At 41.2% G+C, this 24,571-nt stretch overlaps 2 protein-coding genes across 4 annotated transcripts in view; one reads left to right on the top strand and one right to left on the bottom strand.

Annotated features, from left to right (window-relative positions):
- znf618 (zinc finger protein 618) overlaps positions 1-24,571 on the bottom strand; it is a 228,833-nt gene that overhangs the window by 31,292 nt on the left and 172,970 nt on the right. For 2 of the 3 annotated variants that reach the window (XR_009442777.1, XR_009442776.1), the window contains exon 15: positions 12,923-13,261. The gene's annotated coding sequence lies outside the window, so the exon portion shown is untranslated. Of the gene's footprint in view, positions 1-12,922; positions 13,262-24,571 lie in introns of those variants that run through there. The other variant, XM_059638340.1, reaches the window with a different exon arrangement.
- Positions 22,067-24,571, top strand: part of LOC125465258 (zinc finger protein 91-like) — a 44,322-nt gene continuing 41,817 nt past the window's right edge. Inside the window, exons 1-2 of the mRNA XM_048558537.2 lie at positions 22,067-22,154; positions 23,630-23,773. Coding sequence (XP_048414494.2) covers positions 22,124-22,154; positions 23,630-23,773 — 175 coding nt within the window. The 5' untranslated portion in view covers positions 22,067-22,123. The remainder of the gene's footprint in view (positions 22,155-23,629; positions 23,774-24,571) is intronic.

Raw genomic sequence — 24,571 nt, 5'->3', positions numbered from 1 at the left:
TTAGAACAGAGTTGAGGAGAAACTTCTTCCCCCAGAGAGTAGTGGATATATGAATGCTCTGCCCCAGAAAGTAGTGGAGGCCAAAGTCTCTGGATACTTTCAAGAAAGAGATGGACAGAGCTCTTAAAGATAGTGGAATCAAGGGTTATGGGGATAAAGCAGGAACAGGGTACTGATTGTGGATGATCAGCTATGATCATAATGAATGATGGTGCTGGCTCAAAGGGCCAAATGGCCTACTCCAGCACCTATTGTCTGTTACATGATATGTATATGATAGGATGAAAAATCTAGACCGAGCAAATAGAGACTACTCCTCGTAAGAAGATGGAACAATTGGGAAGAGTTCCTGGGCATAAAACATGGCACTGATTGATTAAGCATACTGATGGTAATTACTTCAACTGAAGATAAAAACTTCTTGTTGAAAATACAAGTCTGGACTGTACAGTCCAATCTGTATTCTCCTTCATGAGAAACAAAGTGAAATTGTTTGTTTTACAGAATGTCACATCTTTACACCAACTAACTCATGCCAGCAGCATTATCAGAATAATGATTTGCGGCAGAACTCAGGTAAATATTGGTCTAAATTGTTCAGTGGAATGAAACAACTTGCATTTTTAAAGCACATGTTACAATCCTTGAATGCCCAGAATGCTTTACAAATAATGAAAGGTGGTCACTTATTTATGTATGTTACTTTTTCTAATAACTGGAATATTTAAAATCTCTCTGAAATCTGTGGCTCAGAGTTGTTTGTCAATGATGCTCATATTTGAAGTAAGCCTTGTTGTTGGGTCAAGCAATCTGTCTGGTTGGAATTTTATCTTAAGCACCCTGCAATAGTATGACAATTGGTTGTAGTGTTCTCTCAAAGAAACTAATTATGTTCAAGAATTTGTACAAACAGGAAACAAAAAACAGAAAATGATGTCTTTTTTAAAAGAAGATCAAAATTAAAGGTCGGATCATATATGTTGGGTGGAGGAAGAAATTTAAAATGTCCCAAAAAACGTGTACAAACAAACTAGCTTAAAATCTATTAATTAATCATTTAACCTCGTTCCACAATAAAAACTTTTCAGGGTGAGCTCGGTTGTTCAAATTTTATCAACTCGTTCACCAGTTAAAGACCTAGTTGTGCCTGATGTAAGAATTTCTAACAGTGCTGTGGGAATGGGAATATAGAAGGTCTCCCTAACTTAAAAATTACGTGTTCTGTGGGGACAAGTGTCCACGGTGCAGGATATGTCAAAATTGAGTGACAAACTGCAATTTCAGGCTTTCTGTCCTGATTTTCATGAATCTTGTGTGAAGTTGTAGACTGTTCTCCCTCAACATATCCTCCAACATCTGGGTCTGAAGTCTTTAACTTAAATATAATAAATATGTTTTGCAAAAATTGACCATGTACAATTTTAAATTATTTTTACCATTGTGTCATAAATTTCAATGATTTTTTTTCCCTTAGACTGACCAATCCAGTGTTAATATTCCTGACGCTTTGGTGCTTGATTTTTAACAAATGTCAGGTGATAATTTCAGATGTCCCTTGGTTAACTGGGCTGGGAGATTGTGCTTCTGTTTAGTTTTGTTACTATCTGAACGACTTTACAATAAAATATCCTCTGCCACCAATAAATGAGGATTCATACTGTTTCCAAAGACAGAGGCCCTGAATGTGAATCTTCCTACTCTGAAGATAATAGGAAGCTATCAATATATATCAAAATGGAAATACTGGAAAAATTACACCTGTGCTTCCTGGGACGATGGCCATGGAATCAAATGGAGCCATTCTCAAAAAAGAGCTTGCCTGGCATGCAGGCAATGCTGGCTAAGCCATCTGTATTATTTTTTGTTTAATTATTAAATTCGAGTTGTGCTACCTGCTGTGATGCGATTTGAGGTAAAGTCCCCAAAGCATTAGCCTGAGCCTCTGGATTGCTAATCCAGTCACATTACTGCTGTGCTGTCACCTCTACCTACTCTTCGTCGTAGAGATACGAGTTAATATTTTCATTATTGTTTTATATGATAAACTTTAAATATAAAAGGAATAATACAGAAGAATTGGATCCAGTTATCCAATAACTCACTAAGTCTCCTTAGACGGCATCTTACAAACCCATGATCTCTGCCACTTAGAATGACGCTGGCAGCAGATGCATGGAAAAACCACCATCTTCAAATTCCTCTCTAAGCCATAAGCTAAGTAGATTTAGAAATATATTGCCATTGCTTCACTATCACTGAGTCAAAAATCTGTAGCTCCCCTTCTAATAGCACCAGAGTATGCTATACACCACATGGACTGTGCTTCACAAGTTATTCACAAACTGGAGTTGAATGTAACTTCTCTGGATTTGAGAGCCAACGATTCCATTTCTGATACTAGCCAGTGATCTGAGATGGAAGGCAGATGTGTGAATGTTGAGGAGTGATACTTGGTTCTTTTGACCATGATGTTTTACTTTGTTAATAAGTGTTGGGTCCCTAAGCCTAAGTTCAAGCTAAACGAGTGGCCTCTGGATAAGATGCAGATGTTAGCCAACATCGGTGGAATGTTAGCACAGAAAAATGTAATCCAATCAGAAGAGAAGTGGATTTATTTCATCGGGTTCAGTTCGGTGTTCTGTGGTATAGAGGTTTATAACTAATTTCGTTTCAAGCTTTGTACAAGTTTCATGTCAAGTTCAATGAAGAGTTAACAAAGGGGATCTACCCATTTAGCAGTGATGCCCTGATATCATTTCACATGCAGTGATAATGATGAATACTGGGCATTCCTGTTTTATCAGCCATGATATTATACAGTAGCAGGACAGGCTTGAGGGCTGAATGGCCTCCCCTTGCTCCTGTTTATTATGTTCTTATGTGACCAAAGCTGTAAATCAGGAGCCAATGGAAGGGTGTAGACCTGTGGAAATTGCTTGGGAAGTTTAAACTTCTGGCAGACAATTTTCTTGCTCCCTGGAATCCTCTGTAAATGTCTCATAGACTTTAAAGACAGAGATCTTGTGGGGGCGGTGGGGGGGTGATGCGGTGTGGTGGTGGAGAGAGGAGGAAGTCTGCAAATCTCACCTGTATCATTAACCAGAAAATATTAGGTAGTTTAAAATGGGAAATGAAAAGTGGGTTTGCAAGCAAAAGCCTCAGTTTTAAGATCTACAGCAATAATGGCTGCTGTGATTAGAAATTAGAACACCCTTGCCCTTTCAGTCGCGCCTAAGAGGTGTTGACAATTTTCAAGCCTTGAGGTGGGGTTATAGTGGAAAAAAAGTATGGAAGCACTGTTGTAAAACCTGATCTAACACCTGCGTAGGTCCACAACCAACTCAACTCTGCCTACTCCCACATCCCACCTAAAAGATTGGTGCTCATCATATGGCCATCAATAAATGGGGGTGTGTTTTCACTTTCCCAACCCCACTCTGCCTCATTGGTATTCTGCAGGGCTGCTGCACATTTCTTTGTCAGGTGAGATAGGAAGATCCTGGAAGAAATGCTCAACATTATTGGGTGCTATACGCAAACATGCTTCTATGTGCACAGCTTTGTAGCTGCTTGAAAGATTCAGATCCCTGAGTTTGCAGAAGCCAGTCTGATTATTAACTGATAGCAGAATCCCAGGAATCAAAATCTGATGATCATAAGATAGTATGATTGGTTTCGGCACTCTGGATTATTTCTAGTCATTCTCACCTGTGATGTTGAAAAATGCCCAGTAAATATCTGACTCCATCGGCTGTGAAAAATGGGAGGAGAAGGACAGCTAAGGCTACATGAGTGTTGAAAATATGCACTTGCTCTGTACAGTGGAGAAAACGTACTTCGGAGAACTGCAAACAAAAGGCTGAGGAGTGCGACTAATTGAATAATGTTTTTCAATGAAAATATTTCCAAATTTAAGAACCAAGTAAATTTACTCACTTGTTTGAACAGGTGCAAGTTAATTTCCATATTTGAAATTTGGTTTTGATTTTTGACATCAAAAATGCTCGATACATAATCTAAGATACCACAGTATCTATCTTATGACTAAAGTACGATCTGTGCCGTATTTCAGTCCAATATGAAACATAATGTTTTAGTAAATAATTCTACATAGTTGAATCAATCCATCGCAGATAATTCTTTTAAAATAGTGTGCCTGTATCAAGTATGTTATTTTAAAGAATTGGGAGGTTTTCTAAATTGAAGATGATTTTACACTTCTTTAAAGGGAATGGGTTGGCTGGACCTAATGTAAGTTTAATGTAGTCTTTCTTAGTATGATTTATTCCAATAATTACAGTGGAAATTAAAATGCAACTTTCAAAGGGAAAAGGAACTTGCAGGCCAAGATGATGCCAATGATTGTGGAATGATATTGCTGTAGCATTCATCTCTGAAATATTTGCAAACTACTGTCTTCAGCACTTCACATTGAACGAACAAGTTATTCAGATTTGGCACAAAACATGTTATTATGGAGTACGGGGATAATGGGAACTGCAGATGCTGGAGAATTCCAAGATAATAAAATGTGAGGCTGGATGAAGACAGCAGGCCAAGCAGCATCTCAGGAGCACAAAAGCTGACGTTTCGGGCCTAGACCCTTCATCAGAGAGGGGGATGGGGAGAGGGAGCTGGAATAAATAGGGAGAGAGGGGGAGGCGGACCGAAGATGGAGAGTAAAGAAGATAGGTGGAGAGAGTATAGGTGGGGAGGTAGGGAGGGGATAGGTCAGTCCAGGGAAGACGGACAGGTCAAGGAGGTGGGATGAGGTTAGTAGGTAGCTGGGGGTGCGGCTTGGTGTGGGAGGAAGGGATGGGTGAGAGGAAGAACCGGTTAGGGAGGCAGAGACAGGTTGGACTGGTTTTGGGATGCAATGGGTGGGGGGGAAGAGCTGGGCTGGTTGTGTGGTGCAGTGGGGGGAGGGGACGAACTAGGCTGGTTTAGGGATGCAGTAGGGGAAGGGGATACATTGATGACTGTATCGGCGCCGCCTCTTGCTCCCCAGAGGAGCTCGAACAGTTCATCCACTTCACCAACACCTTCCACCTCAACCTTCAGTTCACCTGGGCCATCTCCAGCACATCCCTCACCTTCCTGGACCTCTCAGTCTCCATCTCAGGCAACCAGCATGTAACTGATGTCCATTTCAAGCCCACCGACTCCCACAGCTACCTAGAATACACCACCTCCCACCCACCCTCCTGCAAAAATTCCATCCCCTATTTCCAATTCCTCCGCCTCCGCCGCATCTGCTCCCACGATAAGACATTCCACTCCCGCACATCCCAGATGTCCAAGTTCTTTAAGGACCGCAACTTTACCCCCACAGTGATCGAGAACGCCCTTGACCGCGTCTCCCGTATTTCCCGCAACACATCCCTCACACCCCGCCCCCGCCACAACCGCCCTAAGAGGATCCCCCTCGTTCTCACACACCACCCTACCAACCTCCGGATACAACGCATCATCCTCCGACACTTCCGCCATTTACAATCCGACCCCACCACCCAAGACATTTTTCCATCCCCTCCCCTGTCTGCTTTCCGGAGAGACCACTCTCTCCGTGACTCCCTTGTTCGCTCCACACTGCCCTCCAACCCCACCACACCCGGCACCTTCCCCTGCAACCGCAGGAAATGCTACACTTATCCCCACACCTCCTCCCTCACCCCTATCCCAGGGCCCAAGATGACATTCCACATTAAGCAGAGGTTCACCTGCACATCTGCCAATGTGGTATACTGCATCCACTGTACCCGGTGCGGCTTCCTCTACATTGGGGAAACCAAGCGGAGGCTTGGGGACCGCTTTGCAGAACACCTCCGCTCAGTTCGCAACAAACAACTGCACCTCCCAGTCGCAAACCATTTCCACTCCCCCCTCCCATTCTCTAGATGACATGTCCATCATGGGCCTCCTGCACTGCCACAATGATGCCACCCGAAGGTTGCAGGAACAGCAACTCATATTCCGCCTGGGAACCCTGCAGCCATATGGTATCAATGTGGACTTCACCAGTTTCAAAATCTCCCCTTGCCCTACTGCATCCCTAAACCAGCCTAGTTCGTCCCCTCCTCCCACTGCACCACACAACCAGCCCAGCTCTTCCCCCCCCTCCCACTGCATCCCAAAACCGGTCCAACCTGTCTCTGCCTCCCTAACCAGTTCTTCCTCTCACCCATCCCTTCATCCCACCCCAAGCCGCACCCCCAGCTACCTACTAACCTCATCCCACCTCCTTGACCTGTCCGTCTTCCCTGGACTGACCTATCCCCTCCCTACCTCCCCACCTATACTCTGTCCACCTATCTTCTTTACTCTCCATCTTTGGTCCGCCTCCCCCTCTCTCCCTATTTATTCCAGCTCCCTCTCCCCATCCCCCTCTCTGATGAAGGGTCTAGGCCCGAAACGTCAGCTTTTGTGCTCCTGAGATGCTGCTTGGCCTGCTGTCTTCATCCAGCCTCACATTTTATTATTCTGGAGTGCGATTTTTTTTTTCCAAAAAAATTTTAGCAACTTAGTGTTGTTGAGTTTTCCAATTGTAGCTTGCAGGGCAAAGAAAACCCCATCAAGTTTGGCTGCTTTCTCCTATCTGATCCTGGTATACTAAGGTTTTGGTCTGATTAAAAACGTAGTATCAAAAATCCTATCCCTGATTAATGAATCATTGTTTCTTCTCATTGCCAATTTTGTTCTTAATGGAAAATAACCACTGCCAAGTTAAAGGTTCCAAAATTGCCTTTCTTAATGACTAGTCTGCCAAGTCTTTGAAGAACCCCAGTTAGGAGATGCAGAGATTCAAAAGGTGCTGATTGCTCTGGGTACAGGATGGATTTGCTTCAGAAATTATAAACTGTTTAACTTGGAATACACCTGAAAATCAGTCTCCATTAAAATTCTCTGCAAACAGAAAACTGTCTGAACTCTGGATGTATGGCAGTTGACCAAAAGACACCAGTGAAAGAATCTGGACCAATCCTGTGGTCAGGTGCAGTGAGAAGCTGATAAACCATTGAATTAATACGGCCAAACATTTTCCTCGTGCAGCCTTTGGAACAGATCTGTACCTGCATTTCTAATTTTGGTTGACCTTTAGGTCAGGTCCTAATTCTGTTTGGTATTGAAGGTTTAGTTTCAGTTTGATGTTCTTGCAGTACAAAAGCTTTGTGTTTTGTATCAAATAAACTTGCATTGTAAGTTCTACTTGGTTACAATTATGATATTTACAATATTTTTGGGATCGTGTCTCAAATTTAGGATAAATTAAGGAGTGGGTCATGTAACCTGTTCTGAAGTCTGGGTGGTCTGATTGTTAGAGATTAAAGGAAGTCCTGATTTCTTAAAGGGAAGAAGGTGTAGTGTTTTAAGGATAACGATAGCTTGTGTGCTAGCAGTTGTTAGTACAAGAGCCTCAAGTCCCAGCAGGCAACTGAAAATATCAGGTTGGTAACCTCTATACTTTAAACAGTTCAAGATGAAAGAGATTTGGTGGTCTCAAAGATAATTAATCAGCCTCTGTACCTGGATGCAAGGCCAATGTGATTCATCTTGCCATAGAAATGGGTTTTGAGAGAGAGAGGATTTCTAAGATACTCTGTGAAAACTCTTGGATTCAGGAAGTCTGTTAGAGTCTGAGCGTGTGTGTGTGTGTGTGTGTGTGTGTGTGTGTGTGCGTGGCAGAAGGATGAATGTGTTTTTTACTAAAATGTGATTGGAAGTGCATTCAGAAATTGAAAAGACCAAACTCATGAAGACTTAAGCTGAGGATATAAGATTCATCTAGCTTTTGCTAGAGTGAGGACCTTCAGTAATACCATGAAAGATTGTTTTGGGATTACAAGTTACCAGGATGAGAAATAAAAGGAACAGAATTAAACTTCGAGCACCTAGAAATTATTATAGATTGATTCCAGAAGAATTGCATGTCATCTTAAAGGACGGTGTGATGTTTACCCATGAAGTGGTTAATTCCATTTGTTCAAAAAAAAAATGATACTTCATCCTATCATTTAAAATACTTGTTCTAATGCTATTCCTCAAAGTAAGAACAACAAAATGGTCCTCATGAAGTGCCTTGATCATTACTTATCAAACTGGAAGGATCCATTGCAGTGGCAGGATGAATGCCCTCCCTTCTACATGGAGAATGCTGAATGTGATTTATGCATTGTGGAAACTCAGTGCCCAAAGGGGAGGGCTGGGAGACATCCTGGAGCTTATGATAGTAATGACATTAAGCTATCATCCTTTTCACAATCAATCTCATCGATCAAGAAATGTGCACAATACTGGTTTTTAGAATATAAATGGTGGGAGATGTATTGCAGATTAGAAATAACTAATATTTTTATGATATTTTGTGTGTGCTGTAGAATGGATTGCAGTTTATTTTAATCATAGTGTCTCTTGCAGGTAATTCTAAATTGCCTGTTGCTTGCCAATTCACTGCATTACGGGATGCCCCAAAAGAGGACAATCAAATTCAAAACCGTCAATCAGGTTAAAAACAAGCTTTTGATTGTAAATTGCTGTCCACCCTTATTTGCTGTTAAAATGTTTCCCGTTTTTTTTCAGATTACTTCAATAATTCAGAATCCTGTTTCCTATCTAGATGACATGGTTTGTAACATTTGTGGTAAGAAGTACATGTCCAGCTTTTGGAAGCACAGAAGAGATCATGAAGCAAAAGGTGAGCAGTGGCATACATCCTGATGCAATGCACTTTAATTGGATGTACTCTTTCAATGTAAGGTGGAGGCCTCTTAGCACCGTCCATGTCTGGTGACAAATACGTTATTCTTACTCGTACTTCGAAGGCTTTCGATGACCATTTGAAAGGGAGAAAGAGAGTGAGGTTTCCGCAAAACACAAAGGGGAAATTGAAACAATTGTGAAGAACATAGAACATAGAACAGTACAGCACAGAACAGGCCCTTCAGCCCACGATGTTGTGCCGACCATTGATCCTCATGTATGCACCCTCAAATTTCTGTGACCATATACATGTCCAGCAATCTCTTAAATGACCCCAATGACCTTGCTTCCACAACTGCTGCTGGCAACGCATTCCATGCTCTCACAACTCTCTGCGTAAAGAACCTGCCTCTGACATCCCCTCTATACTTTCCACCAACCAGCTTAAAACTATGACCCCTCATGCTAGCCATTTCTGCCCTGGGAAATAGTCTCTGGCTATCAACTCTATCTATGCCTCTCATTATCTTGTATACCTCAATTAGGTCCCCTCTCCTCCTCCTTTTCTCCAGTGAAAAGAGACCGAGCTCAGTCAACCTCTCTTCATAAGATAAGCCCTCCAGTCCAGGCAGCATCCTGGTAAACCTCCTCTGAACCCTCTCCAAAGCATCCACATCTTTCCTATAATAGGGCGACCAGAACTGGACGCAGTATTCCAAGTGCGGTCTAACCAAAGTTTTATAGAGCTGCAACAAGATCTCACGACTCTTAAACTCAATCCCCCTGTTAATGAAAGCCAAAACACCATATGCTTTCTTAACAACCCTGTCCACTTGGGTGGCCATTTTAAGGGATCTATGTATCTGCACACCAAGATCCCTCTGTTCCTCCACGCTGCCAAGAATCCTATCCTTAATCCTGTACTCAGCTTTCAAATTCGACTTTCCAAAATGCATCACCTCGCATTTATCCAGGTTGAACTCCATCTGCCACCTCTCAGCCCATCTCTGCATCCTGTCAATGTCCCGCTGCAGCCTACAACAGCCCTCTACACTGTCAACGACACCTCCGACCTTTGTGTCGTCTGCAAACTTGCTGACCCATCCTTCAATCCCCTCATCCAAGTCATTAATAAAAATTACAAACAGTAGAGGCCCAAGGACAGAGCCCTGTTGAACCCCACTCACCACTGACTTCCAGGCAGAATATTTTCCTTCTACTACCACTCGCTGTCTTCTGTTGGCCAGCCAATTCTGTATCCAAGCAGCTAAGTTCCCCTGTATCCCATTCCTCCTGACCTTCTGAATGAGCCTACCATGGGGAACCTTATCAAATGCCTTACTGAAGTCCATATACACCACATCCACAGCTCGACCCTCATCAACTTTTCTAGTCACATCCTCAAAAAACTCGATAAGGTTTGTAAGGCATGACCTACCCCTCACAAAGCCGTGTTGACTGTATTTGATCAAGCCATGCTCTTCCAGATGGTCATAAATCTTATCCCTCAGAATCCTTTCTAACACCTTGCAGACGACAGACGTGAGACTTACTGGCCTATAATTGCCGGGGATTTCCCTATTTCCTTTCTTGAAGAGAGGAATTACATTTGCCTCTCTCCAGTCCTCAGGTACGACTCCAGTGGAGAGCGAGGATGCAAAGATCTTCGCAAGTGGCGAAGCAATTGCATTTCTCGCTTCCCAAAGCAGCCGAGGACAAATCTGGTCCGGGCCTGGCGACTTGTCAATCTTAATGTTTGACAAAATTTTCAGCACATCAGCTTCCTCTATCTCTATCCATTCCAGCACGCACACCTGCTCTTCAAAGGTTTCATTCACTACAAAGTTCGTTTCTTTCGTAAAGACAGAAGCAAAAAACTCATTTAGGGCTTCCCCTACCTCCTCAGGCTCCACACACAAGTTCCCTATGCTATCCCTGATCGGCCCTACTCTTTCTTTGATCATTCTCTTATTCCTCACGTAAGTGTAAAATGCCTTTGTGTTTTCCCGGATTCCTTCTGCCAAGCCTTTCTCGTGCCCCCTCCTGGCTCTCCTCAGACCATTTTTGAGCTCCTTCCTTGCCTGCATGTAATCCTCTCTAGCTGAACTTGACCCTAGCTTCCTCCACCTTATGTAAGCTACCTTCTTCCTTTTCACAAGAAGCTCCACCGCTCTTGTCATCCAAGGTTCCTTTATCTTACCCCTTCTTGCCTGTCTCAGAGGGACATATTTACTCATCACTCCCAACAACTGTTCCTTAAACAGTCTCCACATGTCTATAGTTCCCTTACCATGGAACAACTGCTCCCAGTCCATGCTTCCTAACTCATGTCTAATCGCATCATAGTTTCCTCTTCCCCAATTAAATATCCTCCCATTTTGCCTAATCCTCTCCTTCTCCATAGCTATGTAGAATGTGAGGCAGTTATGGTCACTATCACCAAAATGCTCTCCCACCACAAGATCTGATACCTGCCCCGGCTCGTTTCCGAGCACCAAGTCTAGAATGGCCTCTCCCCTCGTCGGCCTGTCAACGTACTGCGTTAGGAAACCCTCCTGAACACACCTTACAAAAACAGCTCCATTCAAATCTTCTGCTCGAAGGAGGTTCCAGTCAATATTAGGAAAGTTAAAGTCACCCATTACAACAACCCTACTGCGTCCACACTTTTCCAAAATCTGTCGACCTATGCTTTCTTCAATCTCCCTGCTGCTATTGGGGGGCCTGTAGTAAACCCCTAACGAGGTGACTACTCCCTTGCTGTTCCTAATTTCCACCCATACTGACTCAGTAGGCAGATCTTCCTCGACAATGGAAGCTTCTGTAGCTGTGATACCCTCTCTGATTAGTAGTGCTACACCCCCTCCTCTTTTTCCCCCCTCCCTATTCTTTTTAAATGTTCTACACCCTGGAACATCCACCAACCATTCCTGCCCCTGAGAAACCCATGTCTCTGTTATGGCCACAACATCATAGCACCAGGTACTGATCCATGCTCTAAGTTCATCACTTTTATTCCTGATACTCCTTGCATTAAAGCAAACACACTTTAACCGATCCCTTGGTTCCTTCCCAGGAAAATCCTTCCCACTAGCTGGTCTACCTCTTGCTACTGCCTCACCTGCATCAACGCTCACCTCTGGTATACAGCTCAGGTTCCCACCCCCCTGCCATACTAGTTTAAACCCTCTCGAACTACTCGAGCAAACCTTCCACCCAGGACATTGGTCCCCTTCCAGTTCAGATGCAACCCGTCCTTCTTGTACAGGTCCCACCTTCCCCAGAAGGCATCCCAATTATCTACATATCTGAAGCCCTCCCTCCTACACCAGCTGCGTAGCCACGTGTTCAGCTGCGCCCGCTCCCTGTTCCTCACCTCGCTATCTCGTGGCACCGGTAGTAAACCAGAGAACACTACTCTGTTCGTCCTGCTCTGCAGCTTCCATCCTAACTCCCTGAAATCACTTTTTATATCCTCAATCCTATTTCTGGCTATATCATTTGTGCCAATATGTAACACGATTTCTGGCTGTTCGCCCTCCCCTTTTAGAACCTTATACACCCGATCGGAGACGTCCCGGACCCTGGCACCAGGGAGGCAACATACCTTCCGGGAATCCCAATCTTGACCACAAAATCTCCTGTCGATTCCCCTAACTATCGAGTCCCCTACCACGAGTACTTTTCTATTCTGCCCCCTTCCCTCCTTTGCCACAGTGTCAGGCTCGGTGCCAGAGAACTGACTACTATGGCTTTCCTCTGGTAGGTCATCCCCCCCAGCAGTATCCAAAACGGTATACTTATTGCTGAGGGGAATGCCCACAGGGGATCTCTGCACTGTCTGTCTGTCCCCTTTCCTCCCCCTAACTGTAACCCATCTATCCTCGTCCTGAGCCTTAGGAGTGACCAACTCCCGATAACTCCTCTCAATTACCCCCTCTGCCTCCCGAATGATCCGTAGTTCATCCAGCTCCAGCTCCATTTCCCTAACACGGTTTTCAAGGAGCTGTAGTTGGGTGCGCTTCCCGCAGATGTAGCCAGCGGAGACGTGTGCCACATCTCCCAACTGCCACATTCTGCAGGAGGAGCAAGCAACTGCCCTAGCATCCATACCCCACTTATCTGAACACCCACTCAGTACTGAAGTAGAAAGCTTACGTCAAGTAATAATAACAAATTAATAACAAACTTATATTCAATAGAGAAAGTTGAGAATGAACCTTACCTTATTAACTAGGTTAGAGGAGGAGGGTGGGTGGGAGACTCTACAGTTGTAGAGTCTCGGGTTTAGCCGCCTTGCTGATATATATGGTCACTGCTTTCCTTCCCGGCTGCCCCTCTGGTCCTCATCACTTCCTCTGCTGCTCCCGCTCCTTCTCTGAAAGAGGAAAAACACCGCTGCCCGCTACCGGTAAGTAATTTTAAAAATAAACTGCTTTACCTTAGCTGCAGTCTTCCGGGTCCGTCTTACCTCCGCTGAAATATGTAAAGGGACTATCACAATCTCGGGTAAATTTGCATAATCCCTCACTCTGGCCTGATCGGCTTCCTTACACAGAAACAGCTGGAAATAGAGATAGAAAGTGCTGGTGGCTGTTCGGTGAATCAGGCTGTTTTGTTGAAAACTGAGAATCATTCAGGTTTATGACCTCTCATCAGAACAGGAAGATGTTTAGTTCTTCTCTAAAGCTTTATTATACAGTCAGTTTCATTCAAATAGAAAATGTTTTCACTGTTTCAGCAACTTCACTCTGGAGAGCCCCTCTAACACAGGAGCCACTTCAAGAAACCACTTGCAGTTGGACTTCAATGCAGTCTCAAGCCAGACATGGATATGTGTTAAATGCCATAACAGATCAGAGTGACTGCCTCAACTTTAAAGCAGATTTTGGCATTAAAGAGCTTGACAGAACTGGAGTTAATCAAGGGGTTCAAAGGAAATTTACACTGACTGATGGTATACCTTGTTCAAATGGATGAATAATAAAAAGAAATCACAGCTCCAGTGTCACAAAAGTGTCCTTGGCTAATGTATCTTAAGCTGTTTTATCAATTACCTTTCCTGCCAGACAATGTGAAGTGTGAGGTTATGTGCTCACAATTCTACAACGTTTAACATTCACCGATCCTTGGATACGAAGCAGCCTGTGTTGTGCTATAGCGGCTGCATATTATTTAGGCTTGGGTTGACAAGCAGTGTGTTTTATGTATGCCATACAAGTGCTGGATACTTACCATGTCAGATAAGAGTAAGCCCTTGATCTTAAATGGCATCACCATCATGAAGTCCTCCACTAAACATTTCTTAGGGTGGTTGGGTGTGAGTGGGAAGTCAGTAAACAGATCTTGAATTGGACTAGCCATGTCAAGGCTGAAGCTACGAGAACAGCGTGGAGGATGGATACTATTCAATGAGTGGATCATCTACTAAACTCTCATTTTTGTATTCATTCATCCATAAATTGTTGTGGAATGCTCAGCATTTACATATGTGCTCAAGAATTTCAGTATTGTTGACTATACTAGTTCTCATTAAATTTCACTTTGGATACCAGAAATAAAATGCTCAGAAGTTTATCGATGTTTTAATAGTACTGGAGAAGTCAAATTTAAAGAACAGATTGATTATGATGAGCTTCTCTTACTCTGAGTCTATTCTGAGTACTATGGCTAGTTCAACAATGCTAATGTTTATGAAAATTGCATTAATTGATGTTTTTAATCAAGGATACCATAGTGTAATTCTCCATATTTTCAATAAAGAAGATCTGTTTATATCCTCTTCCTTTTTTCCCATTGGGAACTCCTGTTTCATATCCTACCTCTGCACTAGCGTTCTTGTGAATGGTAGTACTCTGACCTCTGGGTTCAAGTTCCACCCCACCAGACATGTGTGATAACATCTCTGAACAGGTTTGATTGAGAAGAAAAGGCATGTTAGAGGTAGAAAATCAATTAACACAAAAATAGCCCAATTAAGAAAACTGATGCTCACATATAAGATGCATCTTAGTTATCGCATTTAGTTTGCACAAAAAACCCAATTAACAATAATGTATTGCAAGATTGTGACCTTGGCTTTAATTTTAATTCTTATTAACGTTGAGAAAGCCAATTGAAAGGTTTATCAGTCCTGACAAGACCATTTCGAGAATAAGTATGTTTTCAAAAATTTCACAATTTATTGTGTGATAAAACTTACAAAAGAAAATAGAATGGAAACAGTGGATTCAGTCAGCTCACAGTGGAATACTAGTTTGCAATTTCTGACTGATTAAGTACATGTCTCTTGTTCTCATCTGGAAGCTTTCCTCCTGCCTTCAGTTTTTTACCGTGCACCAAACCACTAAGAGTCACCGTTAATCAACCCTTGAGAGTCACTGCATGACCAAAGGTATCCTGAGTTTGCCAATTGAATAGCACATGATCAATCTAAACAGTGTCAGACAGATGCCTGATTTGTTTCTGTAAGAGTGATGATTATCCCTTAGCACGTCTTGCTTTGTTCCTTGGAATGTCAGTCACATGCTATAACAGCTTGCCCCTTGTAGTTAACCAACTTCAAAGATCTCTGCCCAGCTGCTGTGGCACTAACTGAATAATTGTCTTGAGACTATTCCAAAGCCTACCAGGTTTTTTTTGTTAAAAGAATCATTAGCGACTCCATTATAATTGTTGATACCTGAAACACGTTGCGAAGTTGCTTTACAAAAATCATACAGACTTCTTTTGTTCTCCAAAAATGAGCAAGAATCATACCTTATTACCATACTAAAGTGACAGAGAACCATTGTAAGATAAGCAAAATGCATAAAGCTTAAAATCACCATACAAGGCTAAAATACTCAGTTCCAAAACTAAAGTATTTTTAAAACATAACTGTCCTTGCATAAAGCTTTATACCCCAAAGCATTTGCCAATTTAGTTTGACTAGTTAGTTTGACTTTACACTAGCTTGAGCCATAAAAACATCAAGTTTTTGATTTTATTTTTGACCTGAGCCACATTGGCTGTTCTTCCTTACAGAAAGCATTTTGCAACCAACCACATTCAAGCAGAAAATAATTTAATTCCTCACTTAATGAAGTCAAAATTATTGAAAAATAATTCAATCCAACAGTACCTACACATAAAGCATAAACTAAGCTATGTGGTTAGTCCACCCAAGCAAACCGAAGTGTGAACGTCAATGGCTGTCATTTCAAAAGGACATTTTTGCTTCAGAAATTCACAGGACCCCATCTTGAATGTTACGTGAAATAATACAGCTGCATGCTGGTTTGGTTACCAAAACGGCACCTACTAACACCACCATCTGGTCAACCTCGTTGACCAGCATAGTGCTTAATGCCCATCCCATGGAACTGATACTGCTGTACTATCTAAATGATGAATAATACAAGTTCCCAGGGTCTTGTTTATAAAAAAAAGGCATCACTCACCCCCTGAGCTTCTACTGTAAAGAGGGACGATGTTGGAGAGCACCATCATTTTAAGTTTGTATGCTATCCTTGGAATGTATTTTGTGAGGTCACATCTTGGAATTTCATGCCAGACAGTATTGATGGTTGTAACCATTATACATGAAAGCTCACCATGACCTCCTTGTATTGACCAGAGATGGATAGGAGAAGGAGCTGTCAAAAAGCTTTAAGGAGTGAGTGAAAGGAGAAATTTTTGCTGTTTGAGGAAACATTTGAAACTCTGGATAGTGTACAGTCTAGAAGGTTTCAGGCAGTTGAATTTGGAGTTGAAGTTGGAGTAGAGTAAGTCTTTGGGGAGTGGGATGTGTGTTGGATCGAGTGCAAGGAACATTGAAAAGGAAGAGCTCTCTTCTTTGGCATGGTTTTTTAAAAATTTGTTTCAGGAAACTACTGCATGGCCAATACTGGTGTTTTGGCTTATGTAGTTTGATATTTTACAACAAAGTCATAAAATTACCTTCTCAACTCCCTGTCTAACAGTAACTTTGGATGCTTTAGTATTATAGATTGCATATCTAGCTTTTATTTTTAATTTATTAATGTTAAACTTGGGTAAATCTAATTTCAAGAAACAGTGTATACCACTGTGCACTACTGAAGGATGGCAAATCAGTTCCAGTTTTATAATTGCAAAAATGAAATTGGGTTTCAGGGTAGCTATATGTACACACAAATATATGAATTAAGATCAGGAGCAGGCAACCTGACACTTCTGAGTCTGCTGCAATGAAGAACAAAATCGTGACTGAAAACTCCACATTCCTGTTTACTCTGATAACCTTTCACCCCTTTGTTTTATCAAGAATTGTTTACTGCTCCCTTAAAAATATTCAAAGACTCTGTTTCTACTACCTTTTGAGGAAGAGTTTCAAAGACTCATGGCTTTCTCTGAGAAATAAATTCTCATCTCTTTTTGAAATGGATGACCTGTTATTTTTAAACAGTGACTCCCTAGTTGTTGTTTTTCTACAACTACCCGTCAAGACCCTTCTGGATCTTGTGCGTCCCAACCAAGTCACTACTAAATGTTCTAAACTCCAACAGATGTAATTCTAGTCCGTTCAACCTGTCCTGTTAAGACAATGTGCCCATTCCAGGTGGTGGTCGATTAAGCCTTCTCTGAACCACTTGTAATGCATTTACATCTCTCCTTAAATAAAGTGACCTATGTTATACACAGTTCTCCAGATGCACCTTCAGCAATACCTTGTATAACCAAAACATAACCTCTTTGATTTTGTATTCAATTATTTTAGTGATTCTTTGCTGTTCTTTATTTTCTGTCCAATCCTATGACCTGCCACCAATCTTTATGCAATTAAATGCTTTCATCCTCTCATAATTGCCCTTATTAATTTTAAAAAACTAGTCTTGGTTGTTAATTAAATGTACAGAAATTTGATTTTATCTGTTATTGGATGAAGGTATCATTAGACCAGCATTTATTGTCAGCCAATTTGCTGAACAAAGGGATTCATGTGTAGTCCAGACCAATTTAAGATTGCAGAATTCCTTCCCAAAAAAAAATAGTGAATGAGGCAGACTTTTGCAACAATTGACAGTGGTTACATGGACACCACTGGACTATCTTTTTGTTTTTACATGAATTCAAATTTCACTGTCTGTCATGGTGAATTTGAACTTGTGTTCTCAGAGCATTTGCCCAAGGCATTGGATTACTAGTCCAGTGACATCACCACTATGCACCAGCTCTCCTTAAGATGGTTCATATACTCATGCCATAATCCACTAACACTGAAGGTGTACTGCACTTTCAGAAGAGCCATTTATGGATGAGATGTTAAACAAGCTGTGAGGTGCAGCAGCTTATCTTGGTATCCTAGCCAACAGTTATCCTTCAGTCAACACTAGAAAACCAGATTGTCTCATCATTATTACAGTGCTGTTTGTGGCAGCTTGCTGTGTTCAAATAGTTGCCACATTGCAGTATTGACTACGCTTTATTCTCTGTGAAGTCCAACAAGATGTCTAGTTGTGATAAGCATGAAAAAAGGACCTGAAATAACTTCGGTTATTTTCACCGCATCAACTTCTCAACAATATTTATCATGAAGGGGGGAAAACTATTTAAAGAAAAGCTGTTTAGAAGAAGAAGAAATTTCATATTCTACAAGTTGATTTTCTCATTGATGTACAACCAATAAGTCAAATTCTGAAAGCTAAATTGTTCATCATTTTCCTGGAGATTAGAATCAAATTCAAAGTGGATCATAGTTAGCCAGAAGTGCTGAATATATTTTTAGCTATTAAAAAGGATAATATTTCTGAAGTTTAATTAAATAATAATTTGTGATTTTACCATAAAGTTACATGATAGCAGAAATCTTCCTCTTGCCTGAGAATGACTGAAAGGCTGTCCAGTTCTGATCTGTACTTTGTACCCATTATTAGCATTTGTTGGAACTGCCTGAATGCTGAATTTGATGAAATATTGTGCATAAATGTAATGCAGACTGTGTTAATCCATAGAACTTAAACGATTTAGGCAATTTTAATTATTGAAATTTTTTTTCTGTAGGAGAATTTGTTGCTGCTTTCAGCTCTAAACCTAATGCTATTAGCAAAAATATCAGAGGTAAGGTTGCTGAAGATTTAGCATCTTCATGAAATAATTACTTGTAACTACTTTTGTAAGCCTGTACATTTCGGTGTGACCTTCATCAATAAGAATGTGATGGGAAAGGCCCAATCATTTAAAGACGACTGAAATCACCAAAATGAAGCATTTCCAAATTGTTCCTGTTGCAAATAATGATCAATAACTTCAGATATATTTCTGATACCATTTTTCATCAAAACACAGATTTCATGGGTGCCTCAATGAAACAGTTGATGGTGTGGCTGAAGTTGCAGGTATTTCACTTGTAAAGAACATCATTTTCGGTGTTTTTCACTATTCAATGTTTGGACACTGTTAAAAGAGGATTATGCGTCTGAGGCATTCTGATTCTGCAGGCTGTTACGTGGAACATTGTTCAGGCATAATAAATACATTAAAAATACTATCGGCAGTATCTTAACCTTAAATTGTGCGAACTCCTTCCATGTGCATTTAAAAGTGCAGTCCAAAGAAAGACCTCTATAAATTGCTGTGTGCAGTGCAAAACAGATCTATTTGCTTGAATATCAAAATAATTGTATTTTATTCATTGAAGGTGTGTGAATATTGCTGGCTAGGCCAGCATTTAATGCCTATCCCTGACTGCTCTTTAGAAAGTGGTGGTAAGCTTCCTTCTTAAAAGGCTGCAGTCATTAATGAGTAGGGCTGCCACCATGCTAGTGGGAGAGAGTTCCAGAATTTTGACTTTATTGCCATTCTTTCACTGTCATTTAGGTTGGGATTTTCAACTCTTTCAAGTGGCATGAGCAGTGGCAAAAAATGTAAAGTCAAAATCACAATGTTAAGAAAATAAATTCTGGGATTTTCCTCTCAATGTTTAAATGATGAGTTCAGAATCTCACGAATGTGTAGCGACTACATTATTTCAATACATTTGATTCTCATTATTAGTTGAATTTCCCCAATTCTATGCAGCTTCCAATTCTCTACCGGTTCCTGACATGGATGTCAGGGCTATCATTTGGCAGCAACAGCTCAATGCCGGCTTCTTTGGGTTTTCATCCAACATTTGTCTTCACCAGAATGTTCCTGCATACTTAATGGATATCATCCATCTCCACCCTCTGTCACACAAGTTGGCTTTGGCAGGTGACCAACCTCACCACATCACTGTGCCTGCCCTGTTAGCACTCACTGATTTAGACCTATCTTAACAAGTTGTGGGTCGATGAGACTCCATGTCACAGAGAGCTGTGGGTAAAAGTCCTTGTGTATATTTAAGGTTGAATAGATAGATTCTTGATCTGTAGGAGAATTAAGGGTTATAGGGAAAAGATAGGAAAATGGATGTGAAGAATATTGGATCAGGCACTATTCTGTTCAATAGCAGAGCTGGCTTGAGGGGCTAAATGGCTTACTCCTGTTCTTGTTTCTTATGTCCTGGTGCTCTTATACCTGGGTGTTCATTACATCTCAAATATGGCACACCTCAGTACCCACTTACAGTATTATTCTATGCTTCAATGCTGCACTTTGAGACACACCCACATTTGTCATTGCAAGGCTGCTACAAGAACACTGTGCACACAGGGACAGAGCCAGCTCGTGGATTGGACCAGGTTATGTCTCAGCATTACTTGCATGCTATCTTAATGCACTCTCATTAGTGCCTACCTGGATAGTCACTGCATTTACAGTTTCTCTTGTCTTTTTGTACTTGGCCTCCTAAGCCTAACCCTAAAGTCTCACAGTACTTCTGTTTCACGTTGCTGTTTAGCATAGGCGCAAAGCCAGGCAGCTTACCATGGTTATTAGCACTGGTCAGTCAAGGGGGTAGACGTGTTGCTGTATGACAGATTGCTGTCAGTCTCATGTGTACAGCATGTGCCAGCAGCCTAAATGGGAAACACATTGTTTGGGCATCAACCAAGTAGTCATGTTTCAAAGTCAAAGTGGAGTAGTGTTCAGTCAAATTAAGGGGGCTGCCGTCAATCTGGGTGTATGCGATGGTTCCGCACTGAATGATGATAAGATACTTGGCTGCAGTGAGCATTGGGGAAAGAGTAACAGTGATGTAGAAGGTTGTGAGAGGGACTAAGGGTGATCTAAGGACAGATGACTTATATGGCCTGGTGCTTTAATCAGTGACTGGGGTAGAAATGTTCAGGGATAAGTGCAAGGAAGCGTCAGCTGTGACACTTCTGTAAGAGAAGCATTAGTTTGTGACAACTGTGCCGCTACATTAACAGTGAGGGCAACTCTGAACTGTTAGCACTTGACTAGGTATATGGCCAGGGTTCAAACATGATGCTGGTCCCAGGGATCTCAGGATATCCCAGCCATAGTGAACACTTCCACCTGCATTGAATGGGAAAATTGGTTTAGCATTGGATGAGGTGAATTTGAACAAGCGTGTAACAGAACTAACTAGGTCTAGCAGAGAGAAATGCTTTGTGAAACTGAATGAAACTAACACACAGCTGATTTCTGGTAGATGCAGTCTTTAGTATCTTTCGGAATTGGGTATATGTGCTAATGAAATAGTAACAAGGATCGGGTATCAAGTAGAATCAAGGCACGGTGGCTCAGTGGTTAGCTGTACTGCCTCATAGTGCCAGGTTTGATTCCACTTCAGGTGACAGTCTTTTGGGAGTTTGCGCATTCTCCCCATGTCTGCGTGGGTTTCCGCCTGGTGTTCTGGTTTCCTCCCACAGTCCAAAGATGTGCGAGTGAGGTGGATTGGCCATGCTAAATTGTCCATAGTGTTCAGGGATGTGTGGATTAGCTGTGTTAGCCCTGGGAAATGTAGGGTTACAGCGTGGGGGAATGGACCTGTGTGGAGCCCTCTTCAGAGGGTCGGTGTGGACTTGTTGGGTCAAAGGGTCTGTTCCCACACTCAGGATTCTTTAATTTTGTGTTATAATCTAAAGCATCAAATAATCACAGATTGTGATTCACTGAATTATTAATTGCCTTTAAAATATTATTGAGACAAAGTTGGAATGTAAACAAAATCATGCAACCTTTGCAAATTAACTGTTTATATTTACTTATTAACAGGAATGCTGTTTTCTTCTGCTCCCAATATAAAAGCTTTGTTTTCACAGAAACTATTTGGTAAGTTGCTAAGTGTTCTATTTTTCTAAATGTTAATCTTCACTAGAATACACGGAGAGGAAGCGTTGAATTTCTTTTTATAGTAATTTGACCTTATACAGTGAAATTTCCTGGTACTAATACTTATTGATTTGTTTTTTTCTCATCTATTTAAATCTCATTTTTCCATGTATTTGTTATAGATGGATCTGGCAAATTATGTCCTCAAAGTGAAATTAATCCAGTGTCAGAATTCAAGCCAATTATGATGAAGATGGAAAAAGCTAGTCCTGCCAGTAAGCATTATAAACTGAAACTACATTTCAGTAAACTATAGCTTGGACACTGGATTTTTTTCCACAATCTGTATCAAATGTGTATTATCTTCATGCCAGTTTGGGAAGGCAACAATTTCTTAAATCTCTTCTCCCTACACAATTCACCACATGATCCTTCAATGCCGTGCCTCCATTGTCCAACTTGGATCAGTACATGTACCTTCAGCCTTTGCTATTAAACTGCAGTAGGTAGTTGTATATTTTCCAACCCAGTACCATTATCTCTAGAAGCATACATTTGTCATTATTATCTACCACCCCACCAACCAACCAACTTCCTCATCTGCAAACTCCCCCCTCATGAAAATCAAAGATCATTTTCCTCATATCCAGCTAGCCTGGATACCATCATTTTTCTCCCACTAAACATTTGAAATTTCAAGAAAGTTATCACCTTCACCAATTCCATCACCCTTCTCCAGCCTTTAGGGTAACCAAACCATTTGTAGTGTCAGGATATTAACTGACCTTGGCAGAACTTATGGGCCCATACTTTTAGCTGTAGTCTAATTCTCCTCTATCCTGCCTCAACTTGCTGAAATTCTCATCCATACAATTATCGTTAAAAAAAATGTAATACTGTTCTGGCTAATCTCCTAACTTCCATTCAGTTCATTTAATTGTTGCTGTCACTTGTCCCACATCCAGTGTTGTTCATGAAAAGCTTTCAATCATTGCTGACCTTCATTTGCTCTTGGACACCTCAGCGTAAAGTTTTGATCTTTGTGTTGGAACCTCATTGATTTCATCCCGTCAATATCTTTAACCTCCCCAAGTTCTACAACGACATATGCCAAGTCCCCAGTTCTAGCCAGACTCGGCTAGCTCTAGGATATTATTCCCCCACCCCCACCGCCATTTCCTTTGCCTCACCATGGGAAGTAAACCTTTGTCTAGATCCTAAGCTTTGAAACTCTGCCTTCTCCAAGGTTACCCTTAAAACCAAGTTTAATCATCTTGTCAAATATCTCCTGGCACAGGATCTATTTTTCACCCATTTCAAATCTGACGTTTCTAAGAAATTTTATCACATCAAATGGTAATGAGAAAATGCAAGATATTGTCATTGCTCCAAATAGTAATTTATTAGTTTTTATAATATGGACATTTTTTTTTCAATACAATGTGTTTTAAATTTTCACTTAAGTTGCTTTTTGAAATTAGTCTTTAATCAGAGCGCAACACAAATTCTGGAAATATTAATCACACGGCATCTGTATAAGAGAACAGATAAGATTAACATTTCAGGAGACAACACTGGTGAACAATAAGCAGACCTATGCTGGAGGAAAAATACATCACAGCAAAAATGATCAAGCTGTAAAGAGCAAGTGCCACTTTTGTGAAAGGTTTATGCCTGAAATGTTAATTGTTTGTTTTCACTACAGATGCTGCATCTCCTAATTGTTTCCATGTTTCTTGTGTTCTTCCAGGCTATCATCTGCAACAGTTTGATTTCTGCTCATACAGAAATCAGTCTCTTTCACATTCATGGCAAGAGAAATTTCACAACAGAGGATGCAGTTCTGTGGCCGTCAGGCCATCGGTTATAAAGACAGAGGAAGCTGTTTCCTATTGTAAGTGCTATAAAATAGTTTCTCTTCTGTAGCCATTGGTGTTGATTTTAAAAAGGTGACATTAAAAATCTATTTTGGATTACTTGAGTGGCATAAGCCCTAATGCAATATAAGGTAATTGGTGAATCATTTTGTGCTGTACTTCTGGCTTTTAAACTTAAGCTTCAGCTTTTTGACTCATCTCAGTTACTTTCAGCACTTGTCCCAAAATCTTTAGAATTGCAACAGACCTATAAGTTAACAGTAAATTACCACTTGTGCCTAGTGATCCCAGGTTTCAATTACTTTTCCACTGTACATTTCTGAGGCTGCAGCTTCCCTCAGTGACAACGACCACAATTGTATCCATCTTTCTTCCACAAATCACAAAGCACAATGGCCTTTTTCTACCCCCGGTTGCAATTTCCTTTGCATGAGTACTCAACTAAATCTTTCAAAAGGAACTGAATGGATTGACTAGCACAAGGCATTATCTTTTTATAAAAAGTACAAATGTGTAATTTTGAGTAGTGCATAGTACCCGACACAGTTTGATTAAGGCCAGTTCTGTGCTTACTATATTTAGTCGGAGTATCTTTGCAATTCGATCATTCTTCAGCAAACACAGAATTAGTGTAATGATTCCCTTGCATTTCATTCTGGAAAAATACTCTAGTGTATAAGCTCAGAATGATACTCTTGCAAATCTTGCAGTTTCATGGAAAAAAAATGCATAAAGCTTTGTGCCATAAATCAGTTTGACTGTTTACACCCCCAACAATACCTAATAACATTCTTAAAATGAGCTTGAAGAGGCTA

The sequence above is a fragment of the Stegostoma tigrinum genome, chromosome 29, assembly GCF_030684315.1.
Source record: "Stegostoma tigrinum isolate sSteTig4 chromosome 29, sSteTig4.hap1, whole genome shotgun sequence".
Lineage (NCBI taxonomy): Eukaryota > Metazoa > Chordata > Chondrichthyes > Orectolobiformes > Stegostomatidae > Stegostoma > Stegostoma tigrinum.
This window is presented reverse-complemented; position numbering and strand designations above follow the sequence as displayed.